We start from the raw sequence: 22,200 nt of genomic DNA on the forward strand, positions 1-22,200 counted from the left end.
AGATCGAGATAAGCGTCCAAAAACTGCTGGACATAAAAAATGTGGCATTTTAAGTTTCGAAGAGGATTCCTTAAGTTATTAGCGTGCACATATTTGATTAATATGCACTGTATACCTCGTGTATTTTTAAAACCTCTGAGTCACCCTGCATTTATGTGGCATCGTGGCCTCAGAGAGCATTCAGCTAGAGACTCCAGTGTTTGTTGAATGACTTAAAACCACTTTTCTAAATGGTCCAATCCTTGTCATCATGTACTGTGCATTAGTTGCCATGGAAAAACCCAACTCTTGTTCCAAGTATAAAGCCACAGCATCTCACAAAGCATGCTCTGTATCTTTATTTCTAGTTTTCTGGGGTATTCATATGCTTAAGCAGCAAGTAATTTGACAGATATTTCAAACACATGCACCATATTTAAATAAAATTGATTGACATAAAATATAAATAAAGATATCAAACAGATATATTTGATCCATGCAATGAATTAAAATCATTCCTGTTATAATCAACACAATCAAAGCTATTAAGAAGCTTCATACTACTGATTTAAGACATCCACATAAACAGAAATATTATTTGCTTTTGTTACCCCATATTATTCACATGCTGTAATAAAGCTGTTATACTTTACTGTTACAAAGCCTTGTAACACCCCAACAGATCATTACTGTCACAGTGAAGCTGCAAATATATATTCCTGATCCAATTTAGGACCAACGAAGTGAGCTGTGAATCTGTTCATCACAAGTCATGACCAATATCTTCTACACTGGACTGCAATCTGACGGAGCAGGGGCCATTAGACGGCCTGGAACTACCGGACCTCCTTTTCTTTATAATTACACCCTCCTGGATTGACCAAGCACCAGCTAACCCTCTGCTATTTGTGGTAATTAGTCCAGAATGTGAGCTGTCAACATGCAAAAAAATCGTGCCAGTAGGCCCACAATGTCGCAGACACCCCCACTGTGTTCAACAACAAGCAGCTAGCCTCGGCCACTGGAATGCATTAACTTTCTCCTCTTTTTTTTTTTCCCTCGGCGACTCATGTCAAATTCAGGTCCCTCAGAACAAAATCTTAATAATTAACTGGCAAATTTTAACATGATTGCTTCTGACACACCTACTCTGGTAATTATTGCTTTGAGGCCATGTGCTAATGAAATTAATGCATTCATTGCCCCAACAAATTAGCATAACTCATACAAATGGCCCACATTTGAGACCCCGTTGCAATAAGGGGGAAACAACATACAGGAAAAAGAAGCTTGAAGAATAAAAATAAAGATGCAAAATGAAATGGCTGGCGCATTGAATCGGAGACTATGATGAGCACTGCTCGCTCAAAGTCGTAATGGCTAAAGCCTCTTAATGTTAACCAAGGGTGATTGCAGTAATGCATTATAGAGCGATAGCTGCGCAGGACAAAATGATTATCACCATCATTAGTGTCATTGCAGATCTACATATACATCTCTCTGTGGACAAATATTAAATGCCCATGCCACTGCAGACATTAAAATGTTATTATACTGATGCATTAACTTACTGTAGCTGAGTTCATATCAATATATAGTAGGAGCTTCCCAACAATCACTCTCTAAATGGTGCAGCTGCCACTCGCAGCACTCCCTGGTCCTGCCACTAACCCCTGTTCGTGGCTGTTTGGTCTCTCAGTGGGATGTCTCTCAGACACTTACTCCTCGGCATTAATAATTGACGATGATGCCATGGGTACAATAGGCGAGGACAAATGCAACAGTCAGTTGGAGATGCTGCAGAAGTGCGAGAAATGTCCCCTCGTAGCTAAAAGAAGGGGAGGGATGGTTGTAACACCTAAAAAAATGTGTTTGCCCGCAGCCAGATACTGTCAGGGAAGAAGGAAAGTAATGAAAATGGCCTCAACACTGGATTACATTATTACAGTCAGGTGATAGTCTGCAGGGTAGTGTGACAGCTCGCAGTAGTGTTTCCATAACTTCTCTTTATATATCATGGCGACTTCATTTTATACAGCAAATCGGTAACTCACAGCCCCACAGTCAGGTGCATGATTATATCTGTAGGACAACAGAGCAGCAGGATTTGTGCTAAAGGATAAACTGAAATGAAAATGTAATTGAAAGTGTATGAATCAGCATGTTTAAAAAGGTCAGAAAGGAGAAGTTCCCCTGTTGTTGGTGCCACGGCAACACTGACAAGTCGGAAAATAAGGACACTTGGTCTTTAAGTGCCGTGTTTCTTTGACCAGTGAGTGAAAGTCAGAGTAAACAGCGAGTGAAAAACGCAGAGCTCCCAAATGGGACTTAAACAGCCATCGCCTGGTTAATAGTCATAGAATTTATGGCACTGCCACCTTGCCAATCTCCAGATACACACTGCAAAAAGTGTACAGTTTGCTCCCGGCATGCAATACTGCTGATGGCAGAGGACACCTTTTGTAAAAAGAAATGGCAGAATTCGACCCTTTGAAAGCGAAAATTATTTGGACAAATATGGTTTCTGTGATACTGAGTACTTTTATGTTTGTTCTAATGTTCATTTTCCTCAAGTCAGTCTTGTGTTTGATTAGTTATTTGATGCCAAAAACTGCAACATTGCTGACTGAATGAAGTACACCTGGAGGCATCTGCAGACCTTTGAAATTAGACATAAGAACATAAAGAACGGCTCCTTTTTTGGCACCTTGTGATTTGTCACCTCTCTCCAACCTCCAAGAAAGTTGCTCTGCAGCAAACTGCACTAACTGAGACTCTGAGGGATTTTGTTTTGTTTTTTTTTCTGCTTTTTTCTTCTGTTCAGAAAGTTAGTTTGACTTTTGAAGGCCAGCTGAACTGACAAGATAATTTTGCTTTAGCTGGTGAGTCAGGAGCACAACACCTAAAATGAGAAACATTAGCAGTTACTCTAAGAGTTCTTCATTCAAGGGACTTTCCAACAAAAATAGGACCTCAATACCACAACTGCAGTTTGTTAGAAATCGCTTTACCAGAGTAGGGTGACAGCCCGCCGACATCGACCATCTTCGTATACAATCTCAGCTCGAAAAAGCTTCAATGAGAATTCCTCGCTCAGAAGCAAGAAATGCTCATTTTTAAGGAGAAAAACAAAAGAAATAAGAACACAATTCTTAAACCAGCATTATTAGATTATCATCTTCTTTTACGTGAAACCCATGAAAAGACCTTTAAAAACATACTCATCACCCCGCTGCCAAAAAACAACATCTCACTCTTTTTTTAGCCCGACAGTGGCAACGACACACACTCGAAACTTCCACCCCAAGCTAAATGTTTCATTTAATTTGCTCAGAGTGAGACTGTGGATGTGCACTCGCACGATTTCATGTTTAAAATATCTTCGACACCTGAAAGGTCGTCGTCAAAGTTACTGTGACATTTTCTCCCACAGAGTGGATCCTTCCCATACATACGCACAGGACCAGACAGCGAAGCCGACACCGGAGAGCAAACAATGAATAAAACACTCAAGAGCCAGCTTGTGATGCTTTGACCCACGACACAAGCATGAATACATACAACACATCAACGGCATACTTCCTAATCTGAGATGGTTAGTAATGCGGCCACCCTCTCCAGCATGCAGGCCCATCTGTGATGACACATCAGCTCCGCCGTTTCAAACGAATAAACTCACAAACACGAGACACAATGTGTTGACAGAAAATTTGCATTAGGAATGTAACACAGGAAAGCATGATTAATTTCTGCTCACGAAATGAATACAGATTTTGTCATTACATGGCTTGTATCCTCTGCCAAATATTATAATGTTTCGCCCTCCTTTTCCGCAGCGAGTGTTCGGCTGCAATAATAAGGAATAAAAGACAGCTTACAGCTCATAAGCAACACAACTGCTGGCAAATCAGCTAAATCACAGAGCAAAACAAAGACCTGATTGCTCATTAGTATTATAGATCTGCTCTCTTTAAATCTGCTTGTGAGATGCAGACACTGTTTAATGGCTTAACTGGGGTTTGTTTAAATGTGCACCATCTACATTTCACACAGTAAAGATTAAAAGAATGAGACATAATCAGACATCTCACTGAATTTGATATCGCGGCCCCCTTCTCAAAACACACATGCTCGTCGATACACTTACCTTGGCCTTGCAGATGATGCATCGCGCTCTGTCTTCACTCCCACATCCCTGTAAGGAAAGAATATTTAAAAGTAATTTAGTGACAATGAGCCGTGAAAACAGCGGCTCCAAAGTTCCTGAATGACACGCATGAACAACGAATCATTTGTTTGTTGTTTTGATCAATAAACTAATTAAGTTTGTTGGGGAAATGGTGCACTATTTTAAACCCAAAGGTGCTCTATGCATAACAATGCTAATTTAATTAAATTGCTTAAAAGCCTTTATAGTATGGTGGCCTTGAGGAGCAAAAACACAATGTTTTTTTTTTTTTAAATAAGCATTACCCCAAACAAAAAAAAATAAAAAATCATACAGAAAACCAACACTGTATAAAAAAAACCCACAAATCGTAAAAATAACACTAACAAAAGCATTTCACAAAACACAAGGACAAAGGAGAGAACACAATTCAAAAAATGCATTAAAAATACAAAGGATCAAAAAACAACCTTTGACAAAACAACACAATATGAAACATCAATATTTCACAAAACTCAAAAAACACATCAAACCGAAAGCAACATTTCAGACACCGCACTCTTGTTGTTTTACTGATTGTGGTTTTTTTGGCTGGTTTGCACACGAGGCCTCCTCTAACTACAACAAATAGCATGAACACATGCGCGTATTTAACGCTTACACTAAATGCATCACTTCATGTGACAGAAGCACGCATCCAGTAACATGTTTAACAATCTTTAAGCTGGTGCTCGCTCGCTAAACACGCTAATAACAAGAAAAGCATTTGTGCGTACACAAACCGCTAACATGCATGGCATGCAGGAGCACATTTTGATAGATGTTAATGGCATATAATTATAGAACACTGCTATTAGGCAATGTGATTTTATAAAGAGGACCATTGCCCCTGGCACTGTGGCCTGATTGCTGCAAGTGTTGGTTTGATGAATGTAAACCAGGTCTGTTTGCAGAGATGTCAGCCAATGAGAGAGAAAGGGAGAGAAGAGGGTTAGACGCTTAACTCGCAATTAAAAGGAGACATAGTCATGCACCCAAACAAATTTATCACAAATGAGAAACATATCTAACGTACGTCAGAAACTAAACTCATTTTCTGCACATCTCATTATGTTTTTCATCACTTCACACATTCTCCATTGAATCGGTTCTATATTTAACGCTTCAGCGTGACTTCTTTTTTCCTCTGTGTTTTTTCAAACGGTTGGAATTACAAATTCTAAAGAGCATTTTTTTCCGATTAACCTCAATATAATGAAACCAGATGGATAAAAATAAATAAGAATTTATCTGTAGAGATCCTAGTCAAGTACTCAAGCTGTCAGTGAGTAGGCAGGCAGTGCTCACACCAGTCCACACTCAGCTGGTGCTATACAGTCTACTCATGCCCTTGTACTTCGTGCTTTGAGGGGTTTCACCCCTCTAGGAATGCACTCCCTATAATGAGGGTCAGAGGTCAAAGTGCTGCCGTGCCTGGAGGCCGGGATCTCCCAGGCACACTCAGTCACTGACTCTGTCCCTATATTTAAATCCTGCCTCAGGACATGTTTTTCAAAGGGCATCTCCTAACTAGTTCCTGGTTACTAATTAGTTCTGTGCCATGCTATTTGTCTTTAGGAACCTGAGTGAAGAGGAGGAGGAGGCGGAGGAGAAGGGGGAGGGAGCCAAATGAGGCAGCCCTAAAAAAAAGATAGCGTATGTTTTGCCTCAGTGGAGACGATAATCACTCAGACAGTCCTCTGCTGCAAACATGCTGAAGTATGTATCAACAGCTGAAACGAATGCCAGTGGTGTTTCACCGTGTTTGAATTCTGCGTGCCCACTCTTTAGTGACAACATCTGTGTGATACTGTTGTGGCTGAAATTAAATAAGGACGTGGATTTTTTCCCCCCCACCTCCCCGTACAAGCTGCTTTTAGAGGAGTGGTAACTGTGCATGCTATCACTCCCAGCTGGCTAGCTCTGTCTCTCTCAAGTCAAATCATTATTGGATTACATTTTCTGGCTTCATAAAATGCGGTTAAGAGGCACTTTAGACATATGTGCATGACCTGCTTTCCAGAGATGGCTATCAGAGCAAAAGTGACAGGTCAATTGCTGATTTCTGTTCCGTAAAAAGGGAAAGGGGCTCCCAACCCTGAGCACTCTAAATGGATGCATGTTCCCCCCTCTCTCTGTGTCTGCTTCTCTCTCTCTCTCACACACACACACACTCACGTTAAAAGTACTCTGGTAGCATCAGCACACACACTCATCCCAGAGCGTGTAGCATGCCCGTTTCATAAGCCTGTGTGTATGTCTGTATATAATTGTATAGTGGGAAGACACACACTTAATGGAAGAGGCTCTTCACTCTGACAGCTGGGTGGTGCAGATGAAAGGTCTGCTGTAGCATGTTGTCTACCACTTGTGGAGTATCCAAAGAGACCCAAAGCTCTCTGGAGTGGACGACACAACAACCTTACGCACATTTTTCTTTGATTAATCTACAAGCATCGGTGTGCTGTGAAGTGCATACATTATGATGCAGAATTAGATCTCGATACATTTATATACAGCTGGAATTTGTTTATACCTCAAATGGAATCAAGCACTATCCAGACGTGCATTAGTGACACAGATGAAATTACTTTTCAGCTTATTTGCTCTTTGGCTCTACAGTCAAATCTGAAATCAGATGGTTGAAATTTGTGCCGACACATCCTCACATTTATATCTCCAGAAGGCGTAAACACCACATAAGACTGAAGCCTACTACATTTCCCACCATGCAACTGTGTAGTCTTTATAGTTGTCCGTGTGTGTATTTATTCAGCTTGAGAATAGATTTTATTTGAAAAAGCAGAAACGTGGAACATTTTAGGAAGATTTTTTTCCACCATTTGACTTTCTAATTTATTGAAATTATCTTCTGCTTTTTTCGTTGTTTTTGGGAGCATCCCTGATGGTGACAGAACTTCATGACAAGGTTAAACTTACATATTTAACTTACGTTTAGTTATTAAAAACGGTCCGCATCATTGTGTTCATGGTTGCCACGGTGATGTCGTCCCTACACAAAATATACTTTTTACTGAAATGCATCACTCATCAACTTGTGTGCATCAGATTATTTTGTGTGGCTAACGTTAGCTGTTAGTTGCCTTGCCTTACTGCAGACTAGCATGTTTCAGTCAAATGGTTATGTTCACTTTTGAACTGCAGCACTGCACCGATTTGCACAGCTGTCTGCTTACTTTCCACCGCGCTCATTTACAACTTCCCATTAAAGCCGTCTGTGGGAGCTGCAGACCCTGTTAATGGTGCGTGGCATCATACCATCTTAATAAAGTAAGAATACTTTGTTTAACTGATTAGCTGACTAGCAAAAGCGGCCCCTAGTTGCCACCCACAGGAAAATGTGGCTCTTTAACTGCTAAATGCTTAAACATATTTACCAGCTTTTTCCTAAAGCTGTCAGTCTGCACGTTGGTGACGTTCAGTGGGTTTATCAGAGCTACCTGCTGCTACAAGGTTGGTAAGACAGCTAAACGAAAGCGCTAAAGATGCTAGATTATAAAACCACAGCTCCTAGCCTAAGAGAGAGTCATTACACACAACACATAGCCATTCAATCTGTTTTTCGCTTCAAACATTAAATTAGAGCTTTAACTTTCACAGTGCCGTCTGCTACGATTCTCAGAGCTAACAACCAGTACTTTTAGAGTCATATTGTGATTACTGCTGTATGACGCCCTTTAAAGCAGTTGTACAGTGATCACATTATGTAAAACTGAACAGCGCATCAGTGCATCTGTCCAAGCAAAGTAACAAGCTCGTAAAGTGCACTTTCATGTCCTGTGACATAAAAACTCATTTGCATACAGTGAAGGTTTTTTTTACTTCTGTGAAAGACTGCAGCTGAGGTGTTAAAGTCCGCTGCTGAATTTACATTTTCACATCAACACACCTCTTCACTCGCTTTTTAGCTTTTATCTTTTATTTCTGGGAAAATACTTGGTACACAGCGGTAATTATACATTCTGGCAATCCAATTTCTGGCAGCGACAGCAGCAGCAGTTTGTTGGGAATTAATGGTGGAAGAGTAATTAGCATGAGCAGAAAGAAGCTCCATGACTGAACAGAAAGAGAAATGTATGCCACCTACGGAACCTTAGATTTTATCAACTGAGAAGAGTGTAAAGTGAGCTTTTGGGAGGTGCAGTCCAAAAGCACCGGCTCCCCGACCAATGTGTTAGTACAACTGCTGGTTCAAGAAGGACTACAGATGTTAATGAGCTCCTCTGTGGTAGGTGACCTGTGCTGGGCACTTGATAGCTTCCTGGATTTCAGCCAGTCCATTAAGAGGTACTTCTCACTGTCTTGGCCTCTGTGTTTCAACTGTATAACGATGACGTGTCACCATTGTTAGCAACCCTCATTAAAACTAATTGGTATTTCTATTTGAAAGGTAGCTCATTAGGCAAGCAATGTTTTGTCTCAATAAGGCGAGACGGCAAATACATTTAGTCAATTTTGGAAAACCAGCACAGACGTTTCACCGCTTACACTTTAACAAACAGCTGATGGCAATTCAAAAATATCACAGTTCCCTACATGGAAAGTCTTTCTTACCCTGTGGATCCATGTGGACAGACACACGTGATGGGCAAGTAAATTCTTGCAGTCGCAGAAATTCCTCAGCGGGTCACTGGCTTTAAGTTCACCATCCCTGCATATAAAGCACTCTGATGTCTCTGTGGAAGACGAGCAGAAGATGGAGATTATGAATGGTTTCACATTGGATCAAAGGCTAATCCCTGATTCGCGTTAAGATTCATATCAAATATTCATCCATGTATAGCGATACTTATTTCCTATTACAGTGTTCAACACACACAGTACGGTTCCACAGAGCATTAGACATTCATGTTATTCCCAGTGGGAACGCAGAGAAGGGAATGTGGGCTTATGATGCTTTTTCATTATTTTCTGCCACATATAAACTATTAAAATAGTGCATGCTCACATTAAATACGGCCACAGTTTCAGATAATGAGGTCCGAATATTTACAAGTCATCCCTGTTAGTTAAAAGTTCAGGATTCAGACTGCTATAAATATGAAGTTTCAGAGAGTTTTTTGCATGATGTCAGTGCCAGCAGATATCCTAATATGGTCAGACACAACTGTCTGCTTTCGAGGGGCAGCCAATAAGGAGTAAGAGTTAACTGTGAAGTTTAAAAAGCTTCGACCGTATCAGCGTTTAAGTATACGTATATTTAGTTGGTAGAAAAACGGCAGCTTCTTTCTAAAACATTAAAAGCTTTACAAAGTTATTCTACAGATTGGTTGCCCCACAGTCGGCAGTCAAAAGCAGTCTGGACGTTTTCAACTTTGAGAATTCTCAGGACATAAAACATTGTCATACCAATGTGTGCATGTTAGGTGGTAGAAGAGTCAACAGACAGGCCTTTATCAAATGTCCTGGTGGCTTACCACTGAACTTTGGATTATTTTTGATAAGCTAGAGGCAATATAGAAAGTACAGAAAATACATCAAATCCAACTCAATAAAGAGATGAAAAACAACAACAATGTTGTTTTCTATTTAGTCATTAAGGGAACATTAAAGGGACAATCTATTTAAACCTGTATTTCTACACAGTAAACTGGACTTTAAGCATGAACTCAGATTTCATGGGTCCACTGGGTTTACCATGATGACACTGCAGTGTTTATTCAGTTAGAGGAGCTTTTACAAAGTTCAACTAGTGCGTGCAAATAACAAAAACAAAAGGTAAGAGTAATTCTCATTCAAAAGTCAGTTTGGAAGTTTTCACATTGCATCAAAGCCACATTTAGCCTAAAAAAATCCATTTAAAACAACTGGTTTAGCTTAAAAGTATACACAAGGTTAACACTGGCCACTTTCAGAACTAACAATGTTAGCACTGCTGGAAAACCGGGCTGAAGTTGAAAAAAGAATACACTCACCTTGAAGAACTACTGAAAGAAATATCTGGAGAAACATTTCAGTTTTTAAATGTTCTACAAAATTCACCAGCTAGCTGCTAAATCTGTCTGCAGTTTGGGGCTGGGCAGTTAGCATACACTGGGGATAAGGGAGGGTTTTTTTTCCACTATTTTCCTATTGGCAGCAATGCGCATGAAAGCACTGAGGCATAAAACCAAAATAATGAGCTCACACATGCTAAAAACTCCATTAATTGCAGTCAGGTGACAACTCTGTGAGTCTGGCATCTTTTGCATAACCTCCTGTCACTATAAAAATCCCTGTAGCTGTAGCTATAAGTGTGATTATACCACGTAAAACATTCACGGGTCATTTCATGAAAACCCGATCCCTCCCACCTGACCCCATCAGAATCAGCTGATGTTGTCTTTGTGTAGTAACTCAAGTTTAATAAATGAAGCCATGCGTAATATTCCTTTCATACTGCAAATATGTTTCAAGTTACATATCCCCAAGGTACGTAGGGGTGGGTCAAAATGTAGCATTTCTTTCTGTATCGTAACTCATGACATGAAATTTTCAGGGCTTCTAAAACCAGATTGATTTTACACAAAGCGTCACATTTGTTTTGTTTCTTGCATTTTTCTTATTGACCAACCCTGAGCATCACTGTCATGGAATACCTCATAGCTTTAATAGCAAAACTGCACCAGTTTAATATCTATGACGTAGAGGAACAGAAACAAGCATTGCTACCCTGATTGTTTCATCTGTGTTCTCACAACTCACTGGAGAAAACGTTCAGGGTTTGTATCATCATGTGGAATAGGCAGGATATGGGAGGACTCCTTTTACCCTATATTTCGATAGCAGGCGCATCTTCTAACTTTGATTCCTTCTTGGTGAAAAATAATTCTTTCATTTGTGAATGTATCTTAACTGCTGTTATATAGAATATAATAGCCCTATATTGTCATTGTACATATACAACAAAGTTGTGGAAATATACGTTAATCTAAGCTAAGGTGGTGTTTTGCCCCCTGTAGTGCCGAGGTTAGTACCACACATTCTAAAACCCCAAATTTCCATTACTTCGGTCCTCACAAGACTGTGTTTATCAACAGGGTGTAAAGAAAGGTCAGGAGCTGCTAATTGTTAACAACAACACTTCATCTGCTGCCATCAAAACTCCTAACAGCTGCTTTGAGCTCACAGCTAAAGCAAAGCCTAAAGTCTTGCAGTAAAATGATCCGTCCTGGTTCAATTAGGGGTGGGCATAAAAGTAGAGAAGAATACATCATGTGCGAGCTGCCAGACATGCAGTCCTGGCCCTAGGCTGGGGTTAGCCACAATATCCATCCAGTGCTTTAGGCCCCATTGTGCTGCAACCAGCACCTCTGATTTAACAGCACACTTCGCCAGGACCGTCCGTCAGTGATGATTCCCAAGCAGCAGCTTTGAAGCTAAATATTGGACAGTAGCTAGAAGCCAGGTCCGCTGGTTTCATCCCAGAAAAACACTGAGAGACGGCAGCGAGGGCTAGCTGTCATCTGTGCACTCGCCTGATAGGGGGATGAACTGCTGCCTCAGAAGCTCCTGTCTCTTTTGGGCCTCTCGCTGATCTGCATTGCTTCAGGTGAAAATCTATCCTCAGATGAAAAATCTTTTAATCAAAGGAAGAGTCTTTAATGCAACCCATCACGATCTGCGTAAGCAGATTTTATTACTGACCGTGCATATATTTCACTTTGCATTAAGATCTCTGAGACAGGCTGTGTAAAGGAGGAAACCCTAAACTTTTATTTTTGATTCAGTCCCAAAGCTGGCACTTTGAGATAAATGTCTGGTGTTTAGCTGCTTGCTTTACCTCGCTGTTATTGACAGCAAGCAACTGGCCTTCTGCTTCCACTGACACACTTTCCACATACTAGTATGTCAAAATTCATCAGTTTGCTCGCCTTTAGTCTGCCTTCCTAACAGTATAGCAAGTTTAGTTGGTTTTCAGTCACTGTCAAAATAAGTTTGTATGTGCTGAAGAGTTTGCAGAAAATAATGGAGCCATGTACAGACATACCTATAGAGAATGACAATCTAGCTAACAGGCAGTCTGAGTGATTCAACAGCCTGACCAAAAATATTGCCAAAGTTACTGTGATGGCAGGTTCACCAATTATACGCACAAGTCCTTTTTAACATTTCACTCCCCCGAATCTGTGCTGCTTTTACGATCATTATGGCAAGCCCTGGGGCACTTCTGGAGCTAAATAACAGCACTACTGCTGGGAAAATAACTAGAAAACAACATTACAACAGAGATGTAAACATGCAGTGTGTCAATCGTAGTCGAGCTGGCACGTCTGCATGATCTGTGACTCCCATAATTAACTGTCAGTGGTGTCAGCGTTCAGCAGAGTTTCACATGAAGGTGGGTGCTCCACTAACTGGCTGAAGTCCTCCTCTCTGCACGATTTAACAGCCAACAAAACTTGCTCTGTACAGCAGCAGCAGCTCTCAGCTGTGCGCTTCCATACAGGGTGATGATCTTATCACAAAGCAGAACGTACCAACACTCTGTCAAAAGCTCTGTTTATGCTACTTGACTGTGAAACCAGCTTCAGTTGCAAGGCATGTCAGTAATGTTTTAATTCACCGCTGCTCAGCATCACACATGAAACCTGAGAGAAAACGACAGAAGGATGGAAACCATAATGTCAACAGAGGCAAACTGAGCAGTGTTACTGGAGGTTGAAACACTGTACAGTGCACTACAAAGTAAACAAATGAGGAAAATGCCAGATTGGGATAATTTAATTGTCCACTGCATTGCTAACGACCTCATTAACAAAAGAATGATGGGAAATCAGCATGGTCTGGGCGAGGAACCGCCTGTGTGACAGCCATCTGGCTACAATGGTTAGGGGGGGTTGCGATGGGGGTTGGGGAACTTGTAAGCTAACACCACGACCATCGCAACTTCCAAGTGCAGACCTAGAGCACCTCTAGATGGAAGTTAGTGGTGTTTTACTAAACAAGTGTAAATTCGACATTTTTCTCTTTAATTACTGAAAATGTGACCAAAGTCTGAAAATGAGAGAAAATATTACTAATACTGGACAAGAGCTCAAGGACTTTTCTCAACATTTAGGTCTATTTGTAGGTAATTGCAATATACAGTATAATATCCATTATGCATCAAACACAGAGTGCATTTATGCACACCTAAAAACACTATATTGTCCTTAAACACCTGACATTGTAGTGTTTTATGACTGGCCTAAGACAGGTAAAACCAAAATCTTTGCAATGGGAAGACAACACCACCTCACATAGTGTAATAATTTCCAAACTTATCCATTTTGTCAAGGTTATAATTACTGGCTGATGGACTCTGATAATAAAAATTCAATGATAAATTCATTTTGCAGTGTCGTTTCCAACACTGCTAAATAGGTGCAAACTGGGTGTGGCCATAGTTAAGTTAAACTAAACCAAACTAAACCAAAAACTAAAATTAGGTGGGGAAAAGCATTTTGGTTAAGATTTATATTTACATTTTTAAATTTAGACAAATTCCTCAACACAACCGGTGCAAGGAGGCTTTGTTCAGTGAGGTGAGATGTCTACATGACTGAGTTAAATGCTGTGCTTGAAATATATTATAGGTTCTGAATTTTAAAAGTAAAAGTGAAACCAATGACAGCTCACCATTTTCAAACAGTAAGAACTTACTGAAACAAGCAAAAGTGAAACCAAATGAATACCAAAAATAAAACTCAAAAGAAAACTAAAAAAAAAAATATCACGACAGTAGTCAATAACCACTGACGCTTCGAGGTATGTAAAATTTAAAAAACAGCCATAAAACTTTGGCTCTGCTGTTGTTCAAATACATTTTCTCAACTGCAACTCCTCCAAATTTGGTAAAAGAGAAATCAAGCACAACATCCTTTCAGCCTTTCAGTGAATTTGCCCACTACACCTCTGCCATATAAATGCTAACTGACGTAGACTTTTGAGCAATCAAATCGATGTGAAAGACCTGATTTAAATCTCTTCACTGTGACCTTAAGAGGCTGCCCACTGTTTACTTACAGCCCTCTGTGCCAATAGCTTATTATTAAATGTCAATGATATTTAAGCTCTTTATTTGTTTTTCATTTGCTTTTTCTGGCAAATTAGAAAACTTATCTCCAAAAGTCTGATAACAGAAGAATGAAATTCATGTTCTTGCTGCTTCAAACATTTGAATCTGATGTCAGAGCAGGACAGAGACAAAGGCAGATCCTTACTTTGTTTCACACACTTATATGCAAACACCACATCATATATGTGTGTATCATACATATATAAAGCTTAGAGAATTGCATTGGTTAGTCACTGTCAGTTAGTTATAAAAAAATGAATCTGCACTTTATTTTTGTGTTTGGCTTAAGACAAAGGGATGATAGATTTCTTGTAATGTTTAAACCAAGAAAACAAGCTTTACATGCTACATGCTCACTTACCACTGGTCCCTTGACCATATTGATAGTGTATTTCCTTGTTTTTTTACAGTCAGCCATAATGCTTTAATTTAGACATTGCTGGTGTAACTTTGCTTAACACACTATCCCGGGTTTGTTTGTGGTAGCAGTAGTTACATCCATTACATCCATGCACATGTTTTTTAAAGCAAATACTAACCATCAGGTCACTTGAATTTTCTTCTGTTCACAGGCAAATGTCTGGTAAATTATGTTTCTTCATGTTGCTTTGGTTATACTTACCATGTTTTTCCATTTGTTCAGGTCCTACATTTAAGACAGGTATATGGGACGTGCCGCCCCATTACTTCCTGTTTATATAGGGTCATGAGGTCATTGAGCGCATCACTGGGTGCAACCAAATGAAGGGTTTTTCATTTTGTATAGTATTGTTTATTTTCTTTAAAGTAGCCTTTTGAGTTGTATTGTATGTAGTGTTTTACTTTTCAAACCATTTAGCTGAGTAAATGCGTTTGTCAGTTTCATGCATAATCTTATTCCTGTTCTTTGTTTAGAATTGTATTGTTTGGTCTGACCTATTTCTTTCAATGGTAGAGACTAACGAGGTTCAGGTGTGGGTAAAGTCCTGTATAAAGCAAATGGGATTTTTTCATACCAGGTTGATTGTTTTGTGGTAGAATGGAGATGCCAGAAATAAAGTATACTTAGTCTGCTGATGCTGTTTACGTTATACTACCTCACACAGTGATGCAGACTGAGACCCTTTTTTTTTTTTAAACAGCCTGAACTTATTATTTTTTAAAGGTAACTTTGATAACTTGGTTATAAAAACTTGTATGAATGTGTTCAAATACGCGCTTTGTGCCAACGGGCTTTGACAACAGCACATACCCATATGGAAAAGATATATATAAATCTTATAAAGTTTGTATCTGTCTTGTGTGAAACTTGTATGAAAAGCATACAAGAGTGAAAACAGATATAAGATCCCTTGAAAAATTATATAATGAAACTTGTATGTTTTGGATACTTACTAAAACAATATATGAAAGTAATGAGAAAGTGGCCACTTTCATGAGTAAATCAAATAAGTTTTTACTATTTCTTTTCCATATGGGTAGACTCCCTCCCCAGAAGAAACAGCCCAATGACACAGCTGGGGTTTCTGTTCTGAAACATCTGGCTGTCAGAAATGGACAGCCAGCTGTTTCGTTTCATTTCCAAGAAAAAAAGACAATCTATCATTTCTGTTTGAACAAATGAACTGAAAATTGTAACATATCATCAAACGTCAAGCACATACCTATAAACAAGCTTCTACATGGCTCTGCCGGAGACAGAGGTCGGTACTCGGAGCCCATGTCTCACTCTGTGTTGAGAAACAACTCCTTCCACCCTCCTCTGACTGTTTTCAGATACCAGTAAGTTGCTCTACCTTCTGTTGGCATTCCTCTTTTTTCCCTCGCTGAAGACGGATGAACATTTAGAGACGAATTGACATGTCAGAACAGAAATTTACCACAGCATAGCTCCACTTTCTGCTGCTGCACTCGGTCAGCTGATAAGCTGTGTTTTTGTTTGAACGGAAGTTGTGAAAGTGCGTAGCCAATTACAGCCGTGAGCTGCAGCACGTCACGACAGGAAGCCACATGAAAGAAAAAAAGGGGAGAGAGAAAGCGGAAGAGAGAGAGAGTTGGAGAGGGGGGCTCTCTGCTGGATTTCATTGTGTTGCTTTCAAGAAGGTCTAAAAAACAGATGCTACTGGCCATAAAGTGATGACTCACACAGCACAAAGGTGCTTGTCTGTTTGCTTGTTTAGACTAAAATGATTTACAGTGAGCATTGTTTCATGGTGAGGGAGGAGCATGAAGTGGATGAGACTTTTTCCAAAAAACAACAGAGTTGCAACAAACCGTCATGTACAGTCCCTGCTGGGAAATGATTAACAGGTTCTGGAATTTCCCCACACATCTTTCTGCATTGTGTCGGAACACATTCATCGATGGAAAGTTCCTCACCAGCAGTTTGTGACATTTACTTGTCCCTTTACTGCTGCATTTTGATAGATCTCCTGCAGTTTCCTTTTTGAAAGTGAGGCCAGGCCATGAAACACACACAAAATGTTACAGCTATCACAGACACAAGGGAATAAAGATTTTCAGTTTATCTGTCAGTGTCTCTGGGTAGAAGCAAGTAAATGCAAGGTTATAACATTTCAAGTTAAGAAGCACATCAAATGAATGAGAAGCAAACACTCATTATAAAATGAGCTAGTTGTTGTCAGCGTGTTAGTAAAGGTTTTATAACTGCTTATTTCATAATGTATGAATGAAAGGTCAGCAGGACTTGCAGACTCAAACGAGTACCAGACAAAGCACGACGTGATACAGAACATCCAAATATTCACTGCAAGATGCAGACATGATCCAACTCTTCCCAACTTGAATCAAGAAGAAATAATAAAACTTTAATCGTTTATAGCTCACCTTTTCTTATTTCTACTTTCACCAGTGTAAACCTGGTAGAAAACAAGTAATCCGTGGTGTTGTCAGATGACGTTAATGCATTCTTGGCTCCTAAATGTCTGGAATATGTTTGGCAAAAACACGATTTTGATTACCAGCGTTTATATAGTTTCAATCGTGCAGCCATGTTTTAAAACACCAGATCACACAGTTAATTTCTTTATACAGAAATTTGAAGCGTCTCATATCTGTTATAACAAAGCACTCAGCTTCAGAAATAGTAATAAAAATATATATATGGAAAAAAAATAAAACACATTGGAGAAGTTGTGAGGATGAGCTAGGTCTACACTCTGCCTAATTAAATGGCACGTCTCCTACTATTCGTGAAGAGCACTTATTAAAACAAGCATTCACATCCAATCCACTAGATAAATGACTTTACACCAAGTGCCATGAAGCCCATTAAATTGCTTCTTTAGAGATGGATCTGGTCCAAACACACAATCAAAGGATTTGACTGGGATTATCTCAGATTAGAAACACTCAGGGACAAATGAGGAGATGACAGGATATCATACATTGAAAGGATAAATTAGCAGTCACATACCAGACCAAATTTGCGATGGGTGTTAGGGAATAAAGAGCGTGGAGGGGGAGACTGAGTGCTAAAAAGCAAAGCAGCTCTTTAGTTTTTAGTAAGCCCAATGATACATGGCCAACGTAAACCACAGTAAAAGCTTTTCCCTCTCCCTCTAAAACCCCCTGCCATGTAAATAAAGACCACATCAGGGGAAGAATCAAACACCAAAGTCTAAGAAATGAACGCTAAGTAACTTTTGAGAAATTAATATGTTCATTTGTTATGTTTCTCACGCAGCTCTCTTACCTAACATACACTTTGAAGTGGATTTGAAGCCCAAGTGCCCAAAGTGGAACATAATTTTAAAAATGCAGCCTTGGTTTCATGAAGTAATGTTGGAGTCCAAATATTTCACAAAAATGATCATTAAAGACATTTTTACTGTGTGACTTCGTTTCAGCTCCACTTCAGTCTAAAGTCAAACTTTAACTTTGTGAAAAATGTGAACAGTTGTCAGTACTTGACTGTATTTCAGAGGGAAAACTATTGATTATTGTGGAGAGCTGAGCCTTCGGCAATTCCTTTAATAACTGCGGTGCTACAGAATTTGCAATACACCGAACTGTATTTTAACCAAATATATGAGAATTGTGAGCTTAATTTCCAAATCCAGTGTTAAAAAGCGCTGATTTTTGCAAGGTGGATGTTTTAGTTGCGCTCTAATTTGAATATTTTAAAGTGAAGTAAAGCAGGCCTAGTGCTGATAAAACACTTTTCAGGAGGATAAATAATGTAGGCACTGGTTAATGTTAGCATGTACTGCTTTGCATATTTTAACACTGATGAGGACCTCAGTTCTGTCGCATTAAACCGAGGCTTTCTCTTTCTCCCAGACAGCAATAAAAAGGTATTCTGGAGGGTTTGCGCATTAAAGAACTGTGACCTATGAACTCCACATAATCTTCTCTGCCTTATGCTCAGTTGTCAGGCTCGTTTCCCCATTGTGCTAGGATTGGGTGCCACGGACAGTGGGAAGTAATACCCTACCTGCTCTGCTTGTTAAAAGTTGAAAAGCTCGATTCATCTACTCTTTGATCTGTGTTATCGTCTTTAATGATGAATAACGTGACTTACAGGTTGTCTTTGTGTAAGATTTTGTTTGAATTTCTCCACCGGAGACAAAAAGTTCACTCTCGGTTAAACTTTAGCTCTGGATCTGCAAATTGAACCTTTCAAGAATTTTGACAAGAAACTGATCGGTGCAGTTGATACACATTTATGCTATTATGTTACACTACAGCTCAACTGAAATCTCAATTCTCCTCATTTTTAATTTTTTCTTTTTAAATGAAGGACAGTATTTCATCTAATGCGCGTAAGTTCCAACTTCCACTGACCAACATTTCGCAAAAACATGCTATACAAAATATATACTATACATAACGGTCACTAAATATACATGAAAAAATAAATATACACTAAAAAGTATTGAATAAATAGAGTAACTATGACTGTGTTCGCAAAATAAAACCATTTCAAAATCGGTGACAAATTAAAGGAAAAACATTGAATTTTTGGATTCCAGTGATCCAATGAGAGAGAGGCCTCACAACAAATCAGTGTGTAATTGTTCTTCATGATCACGTTCTGAAGATCTTATGACAGTTCTGAAGGCACCGATAAACTTCTGAAGCAAATGTCCCCAACTCCAGCCACCTTAGCAAGCCTTCCCAACATTGGAGCACAATAAAAAAAAGTATAACAACTATTATTACTATATTATTACTAATGTTACTATTTTAAAGGAGTTTGCACTGAAACTCTGGTTTCACTCTCCTAGCTATACCCTACATCACAATAAAATGCCTAGAGCCCTACAGTACACAGCATGACTGCTGCTTTTTCAGAGTAGTACAAGAAACTTTCATAACAAAATGGCATTCCACATTCAACATGACAATAAAATAACATGTGAAATAAAGAAAATGTTATCTTGATGAAGGTTTATGAAAATCAAACAGCTAAAAAATGACGCCTACGTCAAAAGTAAAAACTGCAGTTCCTCCGATGGCCACATGACAAAGCATCTGACAGTGATCCAAAACGCACGGTAGGTGTGTAGAAGCTCTCAGCTCTTATTTGCAGTTTATGTGTCAGAAACTATTTAATAAACTAGAAAATTCGTCTGGGGATCCTCAGCGCTTCCCATGAAGGTGGCACGGATGCCCCTCCGGTGGTCCTCCTTGGGCTCTTGCACTCTGGGGCCTCTGGATGTCTGGGGCCTGGATCTCCTCCATGCCTGCTTCATGCCCTGGGGGACAGGGCTATGGCTCTCTACATCCTCTTGCAGACCATTACATGGGGAAACCATTTGAATACAAGCGCGCCGATCCACACAGGTGTGCACATGGGTGTTCACTGTTCGTAGACTTAAATCACACCTTTCTTGGCTGCTACTTCAAAGCACATTGTGCGCTGTCTGTCCTGCGTGCTGCACAACAACATTCAATATTTAGTATTTACTGCTGTTTACACTTAGCTATATTAATGCGATGGTGTTGTTTAGTATGTTGCTTTGTTTTTTGTTTTTTTTTGCTCGTTTTCTATTCTTTTTCTCTCAACAGGTGATCCCGGAGGTATTTTTTCCCCCCTTTCTCACTGTCCCTCTCCCCTTCTGTTTTTCTTTTCCTTCCTCTTTCTTTCTCCCTTTCCTATCCCTCACTCATGTCTGTCCCGTCTGTAACAACTGAAAATAAAATAAAATAAATAATAAAAACAAAGGTCGATCAAATGGACCAATACGGCAATGCCATGATGATCCATTTGGCAAAATAAATCCATTGGGTATCCTTGTTGGTCTTCAGACAACAATTCTGACGGCTAAAGAACCAAATGGGACAGGCAAAAAAAATAAATAAATAAACTAGAAAATTTTAGAAAAGAATAATTACTGGGAATATGACACAGTCCAATTGGTTTTTGTAGGTCTAATAGAGCATACAATGTCACCCTTTATATGGTTTATGTAAAATTTTGTGATATTTTATTTATTTTGCGGTGATATCTTCCTATAAATAAAGAAATACAGTGTATGGTAGCATATAAATTGTGTTTTCCAACATGCTCTCATTACTATTAAGAAGTATGCTCATCAGTGAGTGATATAAGGACTGGGAGCTGCGAAATGAGTCTAATTAGCTGTCTGTCAGTTCAAGCTGTTGTCACGGGTGATTGGCAAAAGTTCAAAGTTGAACAAATTCTAATACTGCTGCATTGTTGTCACACACTCCATATACGATAATTAGGAAAGGTGCATACATTAAAAAAAAATCAAATCAATACTCTAACACAAAGAGTGCTCATATCACAGATGGGACTAAGCAGCTGCTAACAACATCACCCCTCGAGCTGATTAACAGCCTGTGTGCTCTTGAAATTGCTGTCAAACTATTTTTAGTGCTTGCCCACACAGACATTGCATCAATAAAACTACCAATTACCAGTACCAACATTGTCAGATGAACTGTAAATTCAAGCAGAAGTGACAAATACATTCAGAATTCCTCTTTATGGCAGTCACAGTTTTGACCACGAGTGCGCAAACACGACGAGTTTGTATGAAACGAGTAGAAAGTCTCGGTCTGACATTAAATAAACCTCCTGACACCGTCACCCCGTTCTCACGCTCACACACACGCAGTACCTCTAAATGCAGTACTGAATGCCTTTGATCATTCCACTTGATCACAGCTCTAAGATGTCAGCTGTGTTTGAGATAGGGAGAATTTGTCATTGGCTGCAGCCAGCCTTCTCTCCGTCATCCAATTTCACTGCCTTGATTTACAGCAGACGCCAGCAATTTAAGTGTGAATGAGGGTGTTTCGCAGACACATAACTCCACATCTAACACCTTCTCATAAACAATAAATTGCCGAAGTTATTTTGTTCTTGTCTCATCCTTCTCTATTAACGAGGCGTTATTAACAAGTGCAGCAGGGAACAAATTCTAATCTTTCGGATTGCTCACAGAGGCTTTTGCTTGCCGCTGAAAACAAAAAAAAGCATTTTATTGTCACAAAGTTCTAAAGCAAGGTCACACGTTCAAGGTTGCCGCACGGTTTTAATATTCAGACTTGACCATGTAAAGCTTCAGGAGGTAGAGCATTTTCACTCCATTAGAGAAGGGACAAGCATAATTATGAAAATGAGATAAGGGAGAATCAAAATGACCTGATTGAAAAAAAGAGAAAAAAGTCCTCCAGTGCAGAACTTAGTTTGATTGATTCAGAGCAGATGAGCCCAGGGCTCCACTGTTGGCAGCCCAGGGTTCATGCTGTAATGATAGCTTTATAATTAAGATTAAAGACCACAGAGCACAGACAAGACACTCGAGTGGTGTTGGGGGCTTCTCTGATGATACTGGGAATAATTGGAGAGAAGTATCTACAATCCCTACCTCCCTAAAGAGCAGGCGAATGTGGGTATCACTATATGCAAACACTGGGTGTGACTGACAATCGGAATGAGCTTGAAATACCACAATCGCTGACGTCTTTCAGAAAGCGT

The 22,200-nt window shown here is 39.6% G+C and overlaps 1 protein-coding gene across 5 annotated transcripts in view; it reads right to left on the bottom strand.

Annotated features, from left to right (window-relative positions):
• LOC146491235 (uncharacterized) overlaps nucleotides 1-22,200 on the bottom strand; it is a 139,875-nt gene that overhangs the window by 77,168 nt on the left and 40,507 nt on the right. The window contains exons 1-3 of one of the 5 annotated variants that reach the window (XM_085152922.1): nucleotides 15,890-16,562; nucleotides 8,762-8,883; nucleotides 4,127-4,174 (exon numbers count right to left, since the gene is read on the bottom strand). In XM_085152922.1, coding sequence (XP_085009048.1) covers nucleotides 4,127-4,174; nucleotides 8,762-8,883; nucleotides 15,890-15,947 — 228 coding nt within the window. In that variant the 5' untranslated portion in view covers nucleotides 15,948-16,562. The other 4 variants (XM_085152920.1, XM_085152924.1, XM_085152925.1 and 1 more) reach the window with 4 other exon arrangements.

This window comes from Neolamprologus multifasciatus, chromosome 23, assembly GCF_963576455.1.
Source record: "Neolamprologus multifasciatus chromosome 23, fNeoMul1.2, whole genome shotgun sequence".
NCBI lineage: Eukaryota > Metazoa > Chordata > Actinopteri > Cichliformes > Cichlidae > Neolamprologus > Neolamprologus multifasciatus.